Source organism: Rana temporaria, chromosome 1 (genome assembly GCF_905171775.1).
Source record: "Rana temporaria chromosome 1, aRanTem1.1, whole genome shotgun sequence".
NCBI lineage: Eukaryota > Metazoa > Chordata > Amphibia > Anura > Ranidae > Rana > Rana temporaria.
The window spans coordinates 180,874,693-180,896,654 of NC_053489.1; the positions used below are offsets into that span (position 1 = coordinate 180,874,693).

Genomic DNA, 21,962 nt, shown 5'->3' on the forward strand with positions numbered 1-21,962 from the left:
CCGCAGCCCATACCCGGAAGCGGCGTAGAAGATCGCTCTCTACAACGGTAAGTACAGCTTCGATTTTAAAACAACTAGCCGATTCCCCTAGACAAAATGAGCAGGAATCTAAGGTTAAAACCCTTACACACCATTTTTACCTATAGATAAGCCTATAATAGGGCCTAGGCGATCCAAGCGGGAGTGGGTACCTGTCAATAATACAGTAGGTAAGCGCAATCTCCTCCAAAAATAGTTACTTACAATCAGGGGTCAAGTCCTGGGGAAAAAAGTGTGGGAACTCCCACCCAAAATCCACTCCCCCACCAAAAAAAAAAAATGATACGCTCATATGCATAATTACTAAACCGCATATTTTTTTTTAAGCAAGTTCTTTATAAATCTCTCGATAATTCGCGGCAGACCTCCTCAATGTCTCCTGGGAACAATGACAAAAGCTCCCAGGAGACATTGCGGCATCGAGGAAGTGACGGAATACCCGCACACTACCCGATGAATCCATATACAGGAAGCGGCCGGTAACACAAAGGATTACTAAGGTTCGCCTGCCCCTGACAGTGACTCGAGCTGGGCATCGCCGCTTAGTGAAGGATTGGCTCGGGTGGCTTGGCTGCTCTTGGCTGCTCTAGTCCTGCAAAGGGAACTGCGTTCCTGCTGAGAAAAAAGTGCAGGAACTCCGTTCCCACGCGTTCCCGCAGGACTTGAGCCCTGCTTACAATCCTTCTCCTTTTGGATGTAGTTCTTCTTTAATGTATTCTCTACATTAAGGTAAAAAAAAAACATCTATGGTCAGCTCCCCCTTCCCCGTCTAGGAGGGGGTTGAAGCAGCCAATGCTGGTTTGGGCACAGAGGCCCCAAATCTGTATCCGGGTCCTCCAGTTCTCAGAGTATGTGTGTTTCGGGGAGAAATGGACTTAAACCCGAAGTAAAACTACTCCAAAGGTCCCACAGACACACTCCTCCTCCCAAAGAATAGAGCCCCCTCAAATGCCAGGGCCCATAATCAGTAGGCAAGAGGCTAGCCTGTAGTCCCCTCCAAAAGACCTTTTCCTGGTTGGGTCTGTCACACTTGTAATCTATAAGTGTTTATTAGAAATAAAGCCTCTAAATACCTTTTTCTGATGTATCTTCAGGCTGGTCACGTGACTCCTGGTCGCTTTGATACTCCGGTCCATGGCTACAGTGGAAGGAGATGAGTGGGGAGCTCGGCGGTCACGGGACTCCCAGCTGACATCAGAGGGAGGGCCCGGCTCCTCCTGCTGTAGCCCTGGAGTTTCAGAGCGGTCAGGAGTCACGTAACCGACCTGAAGGAACATCAGAAAAAGGTATTTACAGGCTTTGTTTCTAATAAACACTTCTACAGTGCAGGATGGAATCTAAAAATAGGGGGGCTGTCAGAAAATAAAAATGTACGGTTACAAACCCTTTAAATAAAATGAATAAAAGGAAAACAATTAAATGGGATGTGAAAAAAAAATATATATATGCATATAAATACAGTATGCATGTGTGTGTGTGTGTGTGTATATGTATATATATATATATATATATATATATATATATATATATATATATATATATATATATATATAAATATAAATATGTGTATGTATATATATATATATATATATATATATATATATAGATAGATAGATATATATACTGTATATGTGTTTAATTCTGACTTTTCAGGTGTTTCTTACTACAGTATAAAATGTCTGACGTGAATCCCGAATCTCAAGAAGACACATTACACTATGATTCTGTGGGCCAAGATATCCCTATGGAAGTCGGTGAACCAAATGTTGCTGAAAATAATGAAGAGCACACAATGCTACCACCCAGCTATACCTCCCTAGAGGACCATGCTGAGACTACAAGTGGAGATGAGGTGGAGCAAGAAAATGACCATGTACCACATAATCAAATCCCCCGCAGTCCAACTGAGGAACAAGTACTTATAAATGTAAGAGGATGGAGAGTCAATTACCATTTTTGTACTTTGCAAATGGAATTCTATTTAAAGCAGCAAAACAAACATTTATTATATTGCAGTTTAACAGTTCTTAGATGTGGTAGCTATAGTAGTTTTCTTTCTTTAATTTTCACCTGGTAATCCTGCCAGTAAGTCTGTTGTTTTTTAACGGAACAAGATGCAGATATAGCAGTTAGAGGGTTGAGACAAACCATTCTAACCAGACAGGGGTACAATGGTCAGCCTTTATTTAGTTATGTAAACCCTTTATCCCAAAAGGAAAAAAAATGTTGCTGCATCTACTTAAAAAGTGTTACCTGGTGTTTGGCTTCAATTTGTTGTGGTATTTAAATCTGCTAGTATGTGTTTTCTTTTGCTTAGGTGTGTTTGGCCAAAGTCCTGCATTCTGCATTTTTGTTGCAATTACTTTTTTTTCCTACAAGTAAAACATTTCCCCAAAAAATCATCTACTTGTAGCAAATAAAACCCATAAAACATCAATATATTTTTAAATAAATAAAAAATGACCCACACCATTGTATTTTCCCTTTAGAAACTCCATGTAGGTACTGTAAAGTTTAGCCCAACAATAATTTATGAGAGCTCCCAAACTGGGCCATATAAACCGTCCAGAAATCTTTTGTGGAGGCAACACACAAGGTCGTTTTTGGCCTTCTTTATGGGGCTTGTGCATGATATAACATTGGATTTTTATGCCTGTTTATACTCACATACAAGAGCCTTTAGTTGCTCTTTAACCACTTGCCGACCAGCCGCCGTCATTATACTGCGGCAAGGTGGCACGATCCCGCAAATCGTCTTAGGTGTATCTCGGCACGGAACTTTCTTTTGTGGGCGGACTTGCGCTGCTGGAGGCTCCCATTGGCCAATCAGCGGGTCCGGCGGACTCTATGTCTGCTGGCAGGGCCGCCATCAGGGGGGTACAGGAAGTACACCTGTAAGGGGCCCAGAGGTCCCCAGGGGCCTGGATGGCAACCCCCCTTTTTTTTGTAAGGGGCCCGGTGGTCCCCAAACCTGGATGGCAACACCCCTTTTTTTTATTTCTTTTTTTTTTATAAAAAAGAAAAGATTTTTTTTTTTTTATATATTGTTTTTATTTTTATTTATTTTTTATTAAAGGGCCCAGAGGTCCCCAGGGCCCTGGATGGCAACATTTTTTTATATATATTTTTTGTTTTTGTTTTTATTAAAGGGCCCAGAGGTCCCCGGATGGCTACCCCCCCCTCCCCTTTTTTTATATATTTTTTCATATATATATTTTTTTTTTATTTCTTTTTTTTGTAAGGGGCCCAGAGGTCCCCAGGGCAACCCTCCCCCCAATTCGTGGCACCCCCCGCTTCTCAATTCACGCCCCCCCCGCCTCTCAATTAGAGGCTGCACCCCCCCCAAGCTGTGTAAGGGGCCACCTGTGATCATTCCCTGCAGTGACAGAACGGGAATCGGCCTGTGTAACCAAGGCAGATCTTCATTCTGATAGGTGAGATCACACAGATCCTGTCTTTCTGCTAAGCAGAAGGACGGATATGTGTGTTTCCCCAGGCAGCCCATCCTTCATACAGTTAGAAAACACCTGCAGGGAACACATTGATCGCCGGTGTCATTAGTACAGTAATAGTGCATATTTTTAGCACTGTTCACTGTAATAATGTCACTGGTTCCCAAACAAGTGTCGAAAATGTCAGTTAGGTGTCCGATCTGTCCACGGTAATGTCGCAGTCCCACTAAAAATCACTGATCGCTGCCATTACTAGTTAAAAAAAATAATAATAAAAATGCCATACATCTATCCCCTATTTTATAGCAACCAATCAATATACTGTACACTTATTGGGATTTTTTAACAAAACTTTGTAGCAGAATCGGCCTGAACTGATGAATAAATGTGTTTTTTTTTACAGTTTTTTTGTAAATGTTTTATAGCAGAAAGTAAAAAATTTTGTTTTTGTCAAAATTATCGCTCTTTTTTTGTTTATAGCGCAACAAATAAAAACCGCAGAGGTGATCAATTACCACCAAAAGAAAGCTCTATTTGTGGGAAAAGAAAGGACATCAATTTTGTTTGGGTACAACGTCGCACCCCTCTGGTGTCACATTTGGCACCTTTCACAAGGGAGGGGGGTGCAGATACCTGTCTAAGACAGGTATTTGCACCCACTTCTGGGCATAGACTCCCGTGGGAGTCACACCACTTGCCGCCCCCCCCTCCCTGCTGTTTCCTGGAAAACACACTGGTCCCAGGAGAGAGCAGGGACCAGTGAGGGTGCGCCGCACTACTCGCGCATGTGCAGTAGGGAACCGGGCAGTGAAGCCGCAACGCTTCACTTCCTGATTCCCTCACGAGGATGGCAGCGGAGAGATGAGCGTTTGCTCGGCCTTGGCTGCCGACATCGTGGGCACGCTGGACAGGTAAGTGTCCATTTTTTAAAAGTCAGCAACTGCAGTATTTGTAGCTGCTGGCTTTTAAAAAAAAAATTGGGTAGACCTCCGCTTTAATGTGACGCAGTGCCGTATCGCAAAAAATGTCCCGGTCAGGAAGTGGGTGAAACCTTCCGGGCCTGAAGTGGTTAAATAAATGTCTAACAATTTTTGAAACTGCATGTATCTAGTATGAACAAGATCTAAGGCCCCTTTCACACTGGGGCGTTTTTAGAGCGTTTTTCTTGCGTTATTCTTGCATTATTCAAATGTTTTTCGAGCGTTATTCTGGCATTATTCGAGTTTTTTTTCGAGCGTTATTCGTGCGAAGCCTCATCTGCAATCCCAATGTGCTGGTAAAGCACCGCTAAGACCCTAACGTTTTAGGGCGGTTTTGCAGTGCCTCAGTGTGAAAGGGTAAGGCGTTTTTACAGCCCTTTCAATTCATTCCAATGGAGAGGGGTGTTTTTGGAGCGTTTTTTTTAGCACCCAAAAGCTGCTCCAAAGATGCTGCTTGCAGGACTCAGTGTGAAAGGGTCCATTGAGATGCATGGAGAGCGTTTTATGAGCGTTTTAATAGAGCTATTTTTAATGCTAAAATGCTGTAAAAACGCTTCAGTGTGAAAGGGGTCTAAATGTTGTATAGTCTGTTAAAAAATATTAAACCTCATTTTTATTTTGCAACTAGGAATCAAATAATGCGGGGGACAGCGTGCCAGACACTCTCTGTGAGACAGATACAGAAGAACAGGCGCTTGATGGATCGGTATCACAATTAAACCATGATACTGAGGAAAAGCAGCCTGATCCTACAAATGTTCAGGTAAAGTTAGTTTTTTGTTTTTATATTTTGCAGCAAAGTAATAAAGCCTTAAAGAGGTTGTAAAGGTAAAAACATTTTTTCCCTAAATAGTTTCCTTTACCTTAGTGCAGTCCTCCTTCACCTACCTCATCCTTCGATTTTGCTTTTAAATGTCCTTATTTCTTCTGAGAAATCCTCACTTCCTGTTCTTCTGTCTGTAACTACACACAGTAATGCAAGGCTTTCTCCCTGGTGTGAAGAAAGCTTCTTGAGGGGGGAGGGGGCGTGCAGGCAAGTCAGGACGCTCTCTACTTTGCAGATAGAGAAAGGAGCTGTGTGTTAGTGGGCGTCCTGACTCTCCTGCTCACCCCCTCCCCCCTCAAGAGGCTTTCTCCACACCAGGGAGAAAGCCTTGCATTACTGTGTGTAGTTACAGACAGAAGAACGTGTGGATTTTTCAGACAAAAAAAGGACATTTAAAAGCAAAATTGAAGGATGAGGTAAGTAAAGGAGGACTGTACCAAGGTAAAGGAAGCTATTTAGGGAAACTTTTTTTTACCTTTATAACCCCTTTAAACACTGTAGCTGCTGACTTTTAATAAGGACACTTACCTGTTCTATTCGCCCGCGATGTCAGCTGCCCCGAGTCCGATCCCTCGATGCTAGCAGCTCCCGGCGGCATCCTCAGTAAGGGAAACAGGCAGTGAAACTGTCCGGCTTCACTGCCCGTTTGCTACTGAGCATACGCGAGCTGCGCGGCTTCTTTGTGAATGGGCCGGCTGCTCTCTGGGATACACACAGTTCCCAGAAGGCAGTGCGCCCCATTCACAGGAAGACACCGCGGGAGGACAAAGGAAGAAGACCCACCGTGGACAATGAAGAGGCAGATTACGGACTTCCGCATAGCAACCGCTATTTCTGGTAAGATTTTTTTGAAAAAAACTATTTTCAGGGTGGAACTCCACTTTAAAGCAGAACACCAGCCAGGCAAATTACATATTAGGCTACTGTCACACTGAGGCGCTTTACAGGCGCCTCTCCTGTCTCTCTAAATGAACATATTCGCCAGCACACCATGGATCGTAGATAACGTCCAAAAATGTAATACAAAAAAAGCATCACAGAAAGTGCAATGTTTCAAGGCCAAATCTACGATCCATAGTGTGCTGGCGAATATGTTCATTTGTTTGATGGTTCCAGTGCCCAGCTGGTGATCATTTCAGCACCCACTTTTTTTCTATGAGCCATTTCAAAAGTCCAGGAACGTGTGCGATTGAAATATTGACTCTCCTGTCTCTCCAGTGTGAAAGCCTAAGTGCTTTCACACTGGAGCGGTGCGCTTGCGGTACATTAAAAAAAGTCCTGCAAGCAGCATCTTAGCAGCGGTGTGTACACCACTCCTAAAGCGCCCCTGCCCATTGGGGTGGCCCATCGGGGTCGCTACATTCACATACACAATGTGTGCATGGAATTTTTTGTGTCCTTTTAAAGCATGGGTCTTCAAACTACGGCCCTCCAGTTGTTCAGGAACTACAATTCCCATCATGCCTAGTCATGTCTGTGAATGTCAGCGTTTTACAATGCGTGGATGTGTAGTTCCACAACAGCTGGAGGGCCGTAGTTTGAGGATCCCTGTTTTAAAGTGAAAGTAAACCCTCCCATCGTTTGATGATGCTGCAAATGTGGTCAGTTATGACACCAGCCATTGGATGGTTTTACAGTTTGGTTGAGAGCACAAGCAATGTGGCAGTTATCAATCCCAGCACATGGTGGAAATGTAACTGTTTTTTGAAACTGTTAAATCGATGGGTTTATTTCTGCTTTAAAGTGGAGCTCCACCCAATATTGGAAGCTCCACTTATCTAACCCCCCCAGGTGCCAATTTGATGCCTTTTGGGGGGGGGGGGTACTTGTTTTTGACATCCCCTCTTCCAGGAGATCACTCGGAAGTGTGGCCCCCCTCCTGCTTCCACCGCTGCCAAGCTATTCAGAAAGCACAGGGCGCTTTGCGCATGCGCAGTATCTAACCGGCTGTGAAGCCGCAAGGCATTAAAGAGGAACTGCAGTCTGCTCACATAATGTGTAATAAAAACATCTTTGCCATTCTGAAGCGTCACTCCAACCACTTTGCATATTATTTTATATATATATTGTGATTCTGTACTTCTGTGCCAAATATGCTGCAGAAATCTCCCGCCACTGAGTCTAGCTGCAGCCATTTTAACTGTGGGCAGCTGAAGCTGCTGCCTGTTGACTTCCTGGATTTACTCAGACACACATTGGCACACCCCCACCTCTGCAGCTCTCATTTTTGCCTTCTATACCTCCCTCCCACTCAAATCCTTCTGATTTGATTACATTTTGTTGTGAAACTCATCCGGACCCTCGCTGAGATATCCATCTTTTAATGTGAGGATACCATTGGGAATAGTTTTTTATCTGTCTCTCTGTCATATAGGACCTGTTTTGGTCCGATACCTTGTACATGGGTTACTGATACTTCCTTGACACCTGGTTATGTATGTATTAAGTCCCTGAAGAAGGGCATCTAGTCGGAAACTTTGGGTTCATTCAGGAGTCCACATGTGTCTGTGTATGTATCATACCTGTCCATGTAACTGTACATATACTGTCCTACTTGATCTAATTTTTATATTGGACCATTTTTGTAATTCCATGAATAAAACTTTTTTATAATACATATCTGTTTTCGGTCACTTTTAAAGTCCCACCAAATTCTTTTTTTTTTTTTTTCTTTTTCATGGATGTGGTGACCTTAAACTTTGTAATTCTGAAAATTTGGGCTTTCTTTTTCCACCCCCAGTTTTGCAGCTCTCATTGGCCCTCTTCCCTTGCTGGCAAATTCTCACAAGAGTGAGAGAGAAAGCTGTGCATGTCATAAGCCCCTAGGCCAGGGGTAGGCAACCTCGGCCCTCCAGCTGTGGTGAAACTACAAATCCCATCATGCCTCTGCCTCTAGGAGTCATGCTTGTGATTGTCAGGGTCTTGCAATATCTCATGGGACTTGTAGTTTCAAAACAGCTGGAGGTTGCCTACCCCTGCCCTAGGCTAATGACCAGACAAGAAACAGAAACAGGAAGTGGGCTGTATAAGGTATTTACTGTCAAGAAAACATTTTTTTACTATCTAAAGTTAAAACAACAAGGGCAGAAGATTTAATAGATGGAAAGATAAAAAATTGACTGAAGGTCCGCTTATTCTTTTTTTCTCGTCAGCAAGTTTACTGTGCAGTGCAGCAGAGTTTTCTCCCTCTCATGCCTCGTACACACGACCGAGAATCTCGTCGTAAAAGAAACGTTGTTTTCCTCGATGAGGTTCTTGTCAAGTTTGTAGAGAATCTTGTCAAGCTTTCTTTGCATACACACTGTCGAGACAAAATCTTGTTGTTCTCAAACGCCATGACGTACAACACGTACGACGGCACTATGAAGGGGAAGTTCGATTCCACTGGTGCCACCCTTGGGGCTGCTTTTGCTAATCTCATGTTACTGTGTGTTAAGTAAAAGTTTGGTGAGAGATGATTCGCGCTTTTCAGTCTGTTACAGCGTGACGAATGTGCTATCTCCATTACGAACGCTACTTTTACCGAAGGTGCGCTCCCGTCTCATACTTTATTCTGAGCATGCGCGCGTTTTTAAGCATACACACGAACGTGTTTCTCATTGTAAAACAGCCCGACGAGAACCACGACCAGAAAATTGAGACTCCCGACGAGAAAAAAGAGCGAATGTTCTCTTTTTTTCTCGTCGAGATCCACAACAGTTTTCTCGACGAAAAACATACACACGACCGGTTTTCTCTGCAAAAAAGCTCTGCCAGCATTTTTCTTGATGTTTTTTCCCGAGGAAAACGGTCGTGTGTACGAGGCATCAGTCCGGGCCCTGTTGTGTTGTGCAGGGGATTACAGGAAATAAGTCTAAAGGCAAGTTTTCAAGTGTTCTGTTGCCGTGGATTTTAGGTCCTGGAGTGGGGTGAAGAAAACCATAGGGGACAGTGAGTTAAAAGTACTCACAGAAAAACAAATACACATTTCAGCAATAAACATGCTTTGTATTTTTTTTATTTTTTTTTACCATTTTTTGTTTTACTAGGCGAAGATTGGAGATGAAGAACCTTTGAAAAACGATGGCAATGAATTGGAGGGTACAAATCTCCCACAGCAGTCAGATATTGTTGTCCAGAATGAAACCTCCCAACTGTGTGTTGTTGAAGGTCAGACTTCAGATACTAATAACACAGGAGACCCAGTTCCCGAGGACATCAATGAAAAGGCAGATTCAGAGAGGAGAAGTCCAATAGATGAAGACTCCTTAATATACACTGCAAGCCCTAGGACTGCATTTGAAGAGAAGAACACACCTCCAACAGATAAGCCTCTTGTTAGTATTATCAGGGTTACCAGTGTTGACTGATACAGGGTGGAACCCAGACCATACAAAAAAAGGGAATGTAAAGCCTCGTACACACGATCGGATTTTCCGACGGGAATTGTGTGATGACAGGCTGTTATCGGAAAATCCGACCGTTTGTACGCTCCATCGGACAATTGTCGGATTTTCCAAGGACAAATGTTGGATAGCATGCTTTAAAATTGTCCGTCAACAATTGTCTGTCAGATTTTCTGATTGTGTGTACACAAGTCCGTCGGACAAAACTCCAAAGTACAAACACGCATGCTCAGAAGCAATGCTCACCATAACACATAAGCAGAAGTTGCCCAAAGGTTGGCGCTAAAAAGCTGAAAAAACACGTAGTTTTGTGTTTGTTGGCCGACAATTCTTTGCCGTTTGTATGCAATACAAATTACTGGCCTTGTACAACGCCTTTCAGACAAACGTCCTACGCTTTGTCCGCAGAAAATTCAATCGCGTGTATAAGGCTTAACTTTATACACATGAGCTAAACTTGTCATGGAAGAAACAGGGATGCTAAAATCTCCAAATCTTAGCTACCTGGCTTTCAAATCAATCTTTTGTCTTCAATATCTTGTGAGTCACTGACCTTGAATGAGTACACAGTTTAGGAGTTTTATCTTCACTTGCTGCATACTTATTTGGGGTCAGTGATTTAGTGGTTAACTGTGGCAGCACAATGGCTTAGTGGTTAGCACTTCTGACCAATCAGGACTCTATCTGCATGGAATTTACATGCTCTCAATGTGCCTGCCCGGGTTTCCTCCGTGTACTCCGGTTTCCTCCCACACTCCAAAGACATGCTGGTAGGTTAATTGGCTTCTCTCTAAAACTGTCTCTATTATGATGTTCAGCTGAGCGAAAAAATGTAAAGTCAACAGCTGCAAATACTGTAGCTGCTGACTGTTAAAATGAGGACACTTAACTGTCCAGGAATCCAGCCGTGTCCTCACCCGAGCTGATTATTCAATTGGCTGTTGGGTGCTGTTCTGTCAGATATGGCGACCCATCAGAAATGGTAACAGAAGTGACGTTCCGTCGCCGCCATCTTGCTACACCCTGCACTCCTCTATAGTAAGGGTAGACTAAGAAGGGGGAAAGCAGACATCTTGTTACACCCACCAGAGTTTTGCATTTTTTTTTTTTATATAATCTTTATTTATAGAAAGTTTTATGTTATGTAATAACAATCAAATACGACAAAATACATACATAACTGTCCAACCGCATATCCAAACAGAATACAAAGCGATAGGCCCGATTGGCCATCCAAGGAGTTTTGCATTTTACACTTATTTAGTAAAGTGAGTTTTTATAGTGAATACAGTACTTAGAACTCTGTATGAATGTTTACATGTTGAATTTTTAAAACAGCGAACTTCTGTCACATCAGCAAACCTATGAGATGAGCAGGCTTGCTGCTGCTTTTAAAATTCAACATCTAACCGGTCAGACGGAGTTCTAAGTACTGTATTTCACTATATAAACTCACTTTACTGTTAAAAATAAGTGTAAAATTGAAAACTCCGGTGGGTGTAAGAAGATGTCTGCTTCCCCCCTTCTCAGTGTATCCTTACTATGGAGGACTGTGGCGTGTAGCAAGATGGCGGCAACGGAATGTCACTTCCGTTACCAAGTCTGACGGGTCGCCAAATCTGACAGAACACCGCCATCTCCACTAAGGGAAAGCGGCAGTGAAGCCTTGTGGCATCACAGCCGATTCCCTACTGGTCATGCGCAAAGCGCGGTGCACTCTGTGAATGGGCCGGCTGCGGGGTAAGGAGGAGTTCACCGCTCTTAAAATCAGATACCCGCTCCCCCTCCTTCCCAAATGTAGCAGCAGAGAAGGGGAGGAGGCCGACAAGCAGAGCTTCCCCCTTTGGTTGGAGCTCTGCTTTAAACTGGGCATACATACATAGAGTTCTCCATACATAATAAACAGCAAGGAAGGAGGAATATTCCTTGCTGGCTATTGTGTTTTGACAACCGACTCTAGTGGCTGTCAAAATACCTGAACAGTGGCTGCATCTGATTGGATACAGTGACTGTACAGCCAACATGTTTCTACCTGACTCCCTTGATAACATTTGACTAAGCAATCAACTTCTGTTGAGCAGAATGGCGGCGACAGAGACGCCTGCAGCTTGAATTCAAACCAAATATGACAGCCTTAAGGCCTGGTTCACACCTATGTAGTTTGCATATTCCAGGTGCATTTTGCTTTTTTCAATACAATTTTTTTAACATTGAAGTCTATGGAACCAAAAACCATAAAAAAGTCCCTGGCCCTTTCCATAAAATATACAGATGTGAACTACATCCATAGGGAACCATGTTAAATGGACTGTAGTGTGTTTCTGCAAAACTGAATATGTACTAAAAAATGCACAGGTGTGAACCAGGCCTTACGCCTGTTGTATATAATAAAAAAACAAGGAGAGTGTGACCAGAGCTGGTACAAGGATTTTTGACACCCTAGGAGAAACCTCGTTTTGCCGCCTCCCCTCGGCTCCACCCCTGTCCCCATCCCCTTTGCCCTACCCATGTATACCCCACCTTTTTAATGAAGCGCCCATTAAATGCAGCCTCACCAGCGCCCATTAAATGCAGCCTCACCAGCACCCATCAATGAATGTTTGCTTGCTTCCATTCATTCGGGAGTCAGGACACAGACACAGTCCTCCGTCGCCGCTGTGCCTCTGCCACTATGGACCAACTGAGCGGCGGCTGCCTGCTGATGCTGAGACAGTTGTTTGCTGCAGAGAGAAGAGAGTAGAAACACCAGTGGCCGGGTGCCCTAGGCAGCAGTGCACCTAGGCGGCTGCCTAGTTTGCCTAGTGGTAGCAATGGCCCTGAGTGTGACACTCTCACCTGAAGCAGGTGGGCAGACCTGGTAACTAAAGCAGCTTGCAAGCTTCAGAACAGAATTGCTTGATTCAGTCTAATCGAACATTCATGTGTATGTTTGCACTGGGAAACACAGGGGCAGCAGGGTGATTGAATTGTACCTAAATGTATGAGCACTATTCTATTGCCGCGTACACACGACCATTTTTCGGGTTCTAAAAAATTACGTTTTTAAGGCTCTAGAAAAAACTAAATTTTTTTTCAACCCGATCATTAAAACGGCCTTGCCTACACACGATCGTGAAAAAAAAAATGCTCTAGCAAAGCGCGGTGACGTACAACGCGTACAACGGCACTATAAAGGGGACGTTCCATTCGGATGTCGCCACCCTTGGGGCTGCTTTTGCTGATTTTGTGTTAATAAAAGACAATTCGCGCTTTTCTGTTACAGCATGATGAATGTGCTTACTCCCTTACGAACGCTAGTTTTACCAGAACGAGCGATCCCGTCTCATAACTTGCTTCTGAGCATGCGCATTTTTTTCACATCGTTAAAGCCCACACACGACCATTTTTTAGAACATAAAAAACAACAATGTTAAAAACGACGTAAAAAATTCGAGCATGTTCGAAATTTTTAATGGCCATTTTTTAGATCGTGAAAAATGCTCTGGAGCCCACACACAATCGTTTTTAATGACATAAAAAAAAACGTCATTTTTTAGAACCCGAAAAACGGGCGTGTGTACGCGGCATATGTTTATTGAAACACTTGGGTAGAGAAAGTGGAAAGGCAGTTTAAGATTTATAAAAAACACACACACACAATTAAAAGTTAGCTTTAAGGCTCCATTCACATCTAGGCAGACAAATTTGCGGCGTTTTGTCACGCGAATTGCGGCGACAAAACGCCGCGATTGTCCGCCTAGATGTGCCCCTCTATGGAGATGGTTCCCGAACGCCGAAAGCCGCCTGAAAAAAAGGGCCGGGACCTTTTTTCAGGCGGCAGGCGGCAGGCGTTCGGCGTGGAGATGTGAACCATCTCCATAGAGGGCAATGTCTTTTCATCCCTCTGGCGGCAGCGGCGTCGCACTACAGGCGACAAAACGCCTAGATGTGAATGGGGACTAAAGTGGTAGTAAACCCTCTCTGACCTGTTTCACCTACAGGTAAGCCTAGATTAAAGCTTACCTGTAGGTGTTTGCAATATCTCCTAAACCTACATGGTTTAGGAGATATTTGCCTCAAAGAAAGCACTGATGTCTACGGCGCAGGCGCACTGAGAATAGCCATTCATAAAACCGGCTTTGACGGCTCCCGAGCACATGCGCGGAGTGACGTCTTCGCCTCTCCGGCCAATCACAGCGACGGAGCGACGATACCCGAAAGTAACCTTCCTGAGAGATGTCTGCAGCCCAGAGGGGGAGACGAGGGCCGCTTCGGGGGCTTCGATCTAAGGTAAGTAATTAATAATGGGGGTTTAATCATTTGGGGGGTTCTCTTTACCTATATAGACGCAGTGGACAGGCTCCCCAGGTGATGCCTTATTAGGAGAAACGCGTCGGGTAGGGCTCAGCTGATGCCACTGCGTTACTTTGATCTTATTCGCTTTATAAGTCTTCTCAAATGTGAGTGACCATTCTATATATTTGTAATAAATGTTCTCATTTTGAAATGGAATTACACTATGTGGCCAAAACGTTTTTCCTTTACCACATGACACATTGGGAGGATTTTGTATGAAGTATTGTTGCTCCATCCATGGTGTATATTCATTGATGCCAACTCTGCGATATACCTCCACCTGGTTCCATTGGAAGTCGTACTTGTTTAATTCTTCCTGGGTGTGATACACCAACATGCCCCTTAGACTTATCAGGCGTAAGCATTGCTGGGTCCAACTCGTTTGGTAAGCCTTCAATCTTCACGGTGGTGGGTCAGCTACAGACAACTGAATACACAGTCACTTTAATTTCGGTGGAATTTTTTGGACTTTATGCTCACTTGCAGGCCTGTCGCAACAGGACAGGCAAAACAAGCAATGGCTTGGGGCCCCGAGCTGGCCTGGGGCCCCAGCAAGGCGGGCCCTTGCCGCGCCGCTGCTTCCTATAAATGCTGCAGCCTGTAGCGTGGCCGAGCTCCTCTTCCTGAATCCCTCCTCCTGCAGTCTGGCCGGGTACCGCGCAGTACAGGAGATTCAGTTTCCTGTTCCCAGGCGGACTGACAGGAAGTGCTCACTTCCTTTCAGTCTGCGGCCGGGAACAGAAAACTGAGTCTCCTGCCGCACGGTACGCGGTAGGGAGGGGGGTAAAAAGAACATGGGGGGGTAAGGGGGGAGGCAGTCATCACCCATTTTGTCTGAAAAATATGGTAGCTTGCTGACCATAACCCTACCTGGCTGGATGATATGTATCATAAACAATTACCATAGCTTTCTTTCAATTTTATTTCTTTACCATCCCATTTCTTATTGCTTCTTTTTTGAATCAGGTAATATGTATTAAAGCTTTTTGAAAACATTTACAAAGCAGACATTTTGCTTGGGGCCCCCAAATTCCTTCAAACGGCCCTGCTCACTTGTTTACCAATACACTTGGTTTATTGTCACTTTGCTGTTTATTATAGATTCACATTTATCATTTTGTGCATCTATACACTTAGTTTTTCAATATTTTTGATTTTTGTTTTATGCACCAATATTTTGGTTTTCATTTATTTATTGTGTTAATATTGCACTTAGCACATAGGTGCAATCTAATGGTTCAGTTCATATAGACAGCACTATCTTATTCATTTAAACCAAAAAAAAATCAAAACATAATTTTCAGCGCCGCACTTTACTATTTTCAAGTAATTAATAATGAGCTAGTATGCTAGTCATACTAGCTCATTATGCCTTTGTCTTGCAGGGTTTTTTTTTATTATTATTTGGGTATACAACCGCTTTAAGAGGACTGATTTATTGTTGGCTCACCATCCAGTTATATGTTTTTCTTTTTTTAAAGACTTTATTATTAGCAAATATGGATCACATACAAAATACCAAGTAAATATAAAACAGGCATAAAAACAGTATACATTTCACAAAAGGCCAGCGCCTCCAATCATAGACAACTCCTACTGGAGTCACATATCCGCAACCTGTTTTCCAAAAAGTCTGAAATTTGATCCAGTTATATGTTACTTGTGTCTATGCATAGATGACATAATAAGAACATGTGTTTTCTTTGTGCAGAACCTAGTATGGTCGTTTGGCATGAACAACAATATCCCTGTTTATAATCTTCATGATGAAGAGCATCAAATGCTTGTTTATGTCTGTGCTCACACAGCTGTCATTCACGACTTCACTCTCAACCGCCAGCGCCACCTACAGGTATGAATTAGATATATCAGTTACATTTATGTGGTGTGTTGCATTATTGTATATCAAATAGGCACCATTCTTCTTTAAACTTTTCATTTAAATAGAATTCCGCTCACAAATAGTAATTAAAAAATATCTAATCCTTAAAGCAAAAATGTCATATATTGCAGTTTACCAGTCCTTAGATGTAGTGGCTGCATTAGTTTTATTTTTTCAGAGTAAGTACAATTTTTGAAAGTGCAGAAAAATATTTGTTGATCCTGACAGAAATCCAATATGCTTGTAACTTCCTGTGTACTGACCTGAAATCTCAAAAAATATGATCAGACTTCCCAGTCCTGTCTGTGAACTGCAGAACACCCTCCAACTATATTATGGAGATCAGGAAAGAGGAAGCAGTTTGTAGTCCAGATCTGACCAGCCTAATCTAGGCTGACAATAGTGCTGTTCCATAGAGCACAGAGAGTAAGTGTGGTCACCCTGGGATAGGAAGTGCAAATCACCAGGTGAAAATAATGGAAAAAGAGTTTGAAAAAAGAAAACAAATGCAGCAACCATATCTAGGGAGCTACAATATATTACATTTTTATTCTTGGGTTTCTATACAATTAAAGTTAAAGATGGCTAGGGTTTAGTAAATCATATTTGAAAACATATATTGACCTCCAAGAGGTTGTGGAATTTTATAGGCAATCTATTAACCCCCTTGGCGGTAAACCCGAGCGTGACTCGGGGTTGATTTTTTATGCTAGGATCGGTAACCCCGAGTCACGCTCGGGCTGGACGTGCAGAGTGTGCAGCGGCGCGGCTTACCTTTCGCAGCATCCACAGACAAAGTTACTTACCTTGTCCCTGGATCCAGCGATGCCACCCCGCTGTGTGAGCGAGCGGGACCTCCTCGCTCGATTCACAGTGTCCCCGTGCGCCGCCGATCTCCGTTCCCTGCGACGTTACGACGCACGGGAGCGGAGAACGGCGCCAAATTCAAAAAAGTAAACAAACACTTTACATACAGTATACTGTAATCTTATAGATTACAGTACTGTATGTAAAAAATACACACCCCCCTTGTCCCTAGTGGTCTGCCCAGTGTCCTACATGTTCTTTTATATAATAAAAAATGTTCTTTCTGCCTAAAAACTGTAGATTGTCCAAAAGTGTCCCTTTATGTCAAAAATGGTTTTAGATCAGCTAGAAAACAGCGATAATAAATTACAATCACTTGCAGAAATGTGCGATAGCGATTTGTGGGGAAATTCGTCATAAAAAATATAAAATAATGACAGCGACAATTCTGCAACTGAGCAAATTTCAGTGATTTTGAGTTGATTACATTATTGAATAATTTTTATTATAATTACATTATCATTTGTTATAATTATTTATAATTATTTATTATATTATAATTTATAATTTTGTTTTAAAAAAAAAAATCATACCCGGGATGCCTACTAGACTCTTCTAAGAATTACAGGCCTACAGTATAAAACGCCAAATTTCCTTGCAAAATAATTGTACCGCTTTTGGTACGTAATTCCAGACAGAATCATACCGCCAGGGAGGTTAATGTACTGAGAGACACACAGACAGAATTCTCACCGCTCCAGGTGAGCCTCGTGATGATCAGGGGTTGTTGAACCACCAGGGTGCTGGCAATGCGGTAATGGCAAAAAACAAAAGAACAAAAGCTGGACAGCCGCACTCCAAAATTTTCTTTAAAAGAGATGTCTTTATTTTCAACTGTGCATACAGTCACTGCAAGCCCACAAAAATCAGTATGGCCAACGTTTCACACTGGCGAAAATGGCAACCAGTCAGGTCTCATAGCACCTCTATGGTAGCCATACCTCCAAACTTAGATGCTTCAGTGTATATAAATCAGTTCTCTAGTTGTACATCTTAGCCTTACAGTTGTATTTAACCTGCTTATCCAGATTTCCTGAATGAGTGTCCAGTTTTATTGGTGATTTAATAACCTTTCTATATTCCTACAGGGGCACTGCAGTTGCATTTCTTGCATGTGTGCGAGTGAAGACAGGAGATGGATTGCTACAGCTGACTGCGGACCAGAGAGTCTTATCATTGTATGGGATTCATTCTCTGGGTAAGGGAAGCTATATGCTATATGACATGGTTGTAAAGTGCCAGTATACTGTATTTTCCTGGCATCACTTGTTGCTGGTACAAGACTATTTCACATAAATGCAGTTGCATCAAAAACAGAAAGGCAAGTGGGATCCTTCTTTTGATTTGAATGAAAGCATACAAGGAATCTTAAACAGTGGTGGCTGGTGAAGTTTTAGGATGGGGGGGGAAGAACTCCAGATTCAGCCCAACAATCAGTAAACATTTGCATAATCATGCTGTAAATATGTGCAAGTACAATTTGCCGTACCAGCTGAAATCTGCCCAAACCCTAAATATGTCAAAATAATTTCCCTTGACTCACTACAGTCTCCAGGAAAAACAAAGAAGTAATGTAAACTCGAGTACCCTTTAGCATCTCTGTTAGCAAGTATTTTTCTATTGGTGCTGCTGATCACAACATTTCTATAGCATAGAAACATCTAATTGGGTAAGTATGAACAGTTTACATGCAGACAGAGGACGCAGACTTTCATCTATTTTGTGGGGCTCAGACCTCCCAGAAATGGGGTGTAGGGGGGCAGCAGCACAGGAATGTTGGATTTTATCATAATGCTATACCTGCAGCTACTATGTAGATCTCAGTACATTACCTGTTCTTGGACAGCGAAGGCTGTTCCTCGAAAATTGTAGTGGGGCTTTATGGGGACAGTTTTGGCAAATATGTGCTTCCTAAATTACCACCAATGAGTTCATCTCATTGTTTATTTACAAAAGGCAAATCTACTTTGCACTACAAGTGCAACGTGCACTTGATATTGCACTGAAAGTACACTTGGAAGTGCAGTCGCTGTAAATCTGAGGGGTGGATCTGAAATGAGGGGAAGCTCTGCTGATTTTATTATCCAATCATGTGCAAGCTAAAATGCTGTTTTTTATTTTCCTTGCATGTCCCCCTCAGATCTACAGCGACTGCACTTCCAAGTGCACTTTCAGTGCAATTTCAAGTGCACTTTGCACTTGTAGTGTGCACTTGTAGTGCAAAGTGGATTGTCTTTAGTAAACCCCCATTGTATTGTTAGCTTGGAAGTCATCAGTTCATAACTGCAATAAAAGTGGTTAAAGCATGACCATATCTATTAATTACCTTTACACATCAGACATTACCATATTGTGAAGCAATGTGAAAAAAATCAATCTGCGCAATCTCAACTACTATATGCAATTTAAATTCAAATAAAATAGCTGCTATCACTAACAAGTACTCTCACTCCACTTAAACAAATACAAAATTACATAAACAGTGCTGCGCTATTATTACAATGATATAATCAATGCTGCTAAATTATAAATAGACTGTTCATATATTGTATTCAGTGATTGATTGAAATTGATTCAAAAACATTAGTGCATGAATGGTGCAACAAATCCAAAGTGCTTGTGCACGCCACCACCAATTTCACAGGCTGCTAACCTCACATCTGAATTAAATCAGCAGTGTTCCCCTCTGGGGATAGTAGAGATAACTGGTGTGATACTGATGATCAACCTACAAGACACCTGCTCCCATGGAACATATAACATGATCGTTTTGCCAAATAGGATAAGTATACAAAAGAAAGAAAGGCAAAATTGAGTGCTCCCCGTTTAAAAGGTTTATTCTTATAAAAACAAGTAAATAAAAACTCACAAGGGTGGCACTGAAAGCTGTGCAAGCTGCAAAAGCATTCAGACTCAATAGTTCTCAAGATGGCTGTGATGTGATGTCAATACGCAAGCTCCGCCCTCTCTAGACGTATGTCGTCTGGGCATTGACTTCTTCAGTATGGGTTTACACTAATGCCACGTACACACAACCGTTTTTCATGATGTGAAAAATTACATTTTTTTTTATGTCTTTAAAAAACGATCGTGTGTGGGCTTCAGGGCATTTTTCATGACGTGAAAAATGGGCATTAAAAATTAAGAACATGCTCTATTTTTTCGTGTCGTTTTTAACGTTGTTGTTTTCCACGTCGTAAAAAAAATAGTTGTGTGTAGGCTTTAACGACGTGAAAAAAACGCGCATGCCCAGAAGCAAGTTATGAGACGGGGGCCCTCGTTCTGGTAAAACTAGCGTTCGTAATGGAGATAGCACATTCGTCACGCTGTAACAGACTGAAAAGCACGAAGACTGAAAAGCGTGAATCGTCTCTCATCAAACTTTTACTAACACGAAATCAGCAAAAGCAGCCCCAAGGGTGGCGCCATCCGAACGGAACTTCCCCTTTATAGTGCCGTTGTACGTCACCGCGCTTTACTCAAATCGATCGTGTGTAGGCAAGGCCGGCTTAACAAGAATCGGGTTGAAAAAAACATAGGGCCAGATTCATAAACGATGTACTTTCAAATGTGCGCTGTCGCATCTTTACGCCGATTCACAAAGCGAGATACTTCCAAAAACATGGCTTCAGCCGTCTGACGTAACTTGCCTACGCCGGCGTATCGTGGGAGCATAGTTACCCTGGATGCATTCGGCGTTCCCATTATAAATATGCAAATGAGCTAGATACGCCGATTCACGAACGTACTTGCGCCCGGCTTATTAATATACGCTGGTTACGTAAGGCGTACGACCGGCGTAACCTTACCCCTCATAAAGCAGGGGTAAGTCATGTTAAGGTATGGACGTCGGAAACGTCGGAACAGCGTCGTATTTTACGTTGTTTGCGTAAGTCGTACGTAAATGGGGATGGGCGTAGGTTACGTTCACGTCGACTAAGCATTGAGCCGGCGTAACTTAGGGAGAAAATTCGACGTGATACTGAGCATGCGCGCACATGCGCAGTTCATTTACGTGGGGTCACGATTCATTTCCATACAACACGCCCCCTACCAGCCTACTTTGAATTAGGCGGGCTTACGCCGGCCAATTTACGATACGCCGCTGCAACTTACGGAGCAAGTGCTTTGTGAATACTGCACTTGCCTGTATAAGTTGCGGCGGCGTAGCGTAAATAGGATACGCTACGCCCGCACAAAGATGCGCCCAGATACGTGAATCTGGCCCATAGTTTTTTCTAGACCATTAAAAATGGTCGTGTGTATGCGGCATTAGGGGTGTACTCACTTTTGTTGCCAGCGGTTTAGACATTAATGGCTGTGTGTTGAGTTATTTTGAGGGGACAGCAAATTTCCACTTATACAAGCTGTACACTCACTACATTGTAGCAAAGTGTAATTTCTTCAGTGTTGTCAGATATAATAAAATATTTACAAAAATGTGAGGGGTGTACTCACTTTTGTGAGATACTGTAAATGTATATGGCATACTTTGTATGTCTGTAACACATATCGTGATGCAACAATTGTTTTTCCTGTACAGCCTCCAGTAGGTACAGTGGTTGAACTGCCATGCATGCCATGGGTGCAGTTATAAACAGGCACCAAAAGATGTGAATACTTCTGCTATCACTAACGAGGATCTTGCTGTCTATTCACCTTGGTGTGGAACTTACTGAGGGGTTACTCGAGTCTACCCTCAAACATAACGATGTACAGAGCTTACCCTGGAGTACAGTGGCTCCATCCAATGTGCCCATAATGACATCCAAGGACTAAGTTAGGTTGTCCTCTTCAGCAAGCCAAAATATTATAATAGCTTCATGTAACCTTATATCAATCCAATGTACACTATATTCACTAGATCATAGTTTTTTTTACATGCATTCCATTCCAGTGGTCAATAATTTCTCTTTCGTTCATAGACGGACACAGCCTTCATTGACCTTAGGGTTATGCTTCTTCCTACCAGGAGATTTAGGCAGAATTCTACAGCACTTAAGGTGTTAAAAACTTTCCTTCATGCTGCTCCTCCCAGGGGGCGTGGCTCCCCCAGGCATAACCCACACCCTGCTTTAGCAGCCTCAGTTTGTTTTCTGCCTAACGACAGGAGGTCAAGGCTATCTCTGGAGTTCCTGGACTCTGGAGTTTTTTTCTGGCGATTTTTTTCTCGCTTTTTTTATTATTTTGTTCCTG

At 42.8% G+C, this 21,962-nt stretch overlaps 1 protein-coding gene across 2 annotated transcripts in view; it reads left to right on the plus strand.

Moving 5' to 3' along the window:
* CFAP251 (cilia and flagella associated protein 251) overlaps positions 1-21,962 on the plus strand; it is a 146,408-nt gene that overhangs the window by 2,300 nt on the left and 122,146 nt on the right. The window contains exons 2-6 of one of the 2 annotated variants that reach the window (XM_040347047.1): positions 1,693-1,966; positions 5,100-5,234; positions 9,326-9,613; positions 15,729-15,869; positions 17,855-17,964. In XM_040347047.1, coding sequence (XP_040202981.1) covers positions 1,715-1,966; positions 5,100-5,234; positions 9,326-9,613; positions 15,729-15,869; positions 17,855-17,964 — 926 coding nt within the window. In that variant the 5' untranslated portion in view covers positions 1,693-1,714. The remainder of the gene's footprint in view (positions 1-1,692; positions 1,967-5,099; positions 5,235-9,325; positions 9,614-15,728; positions 15,870-17,854; positions 17,965-21,962) is intronic. The other variant, XM_040347039.1, reaches the window with a different exon arrangement.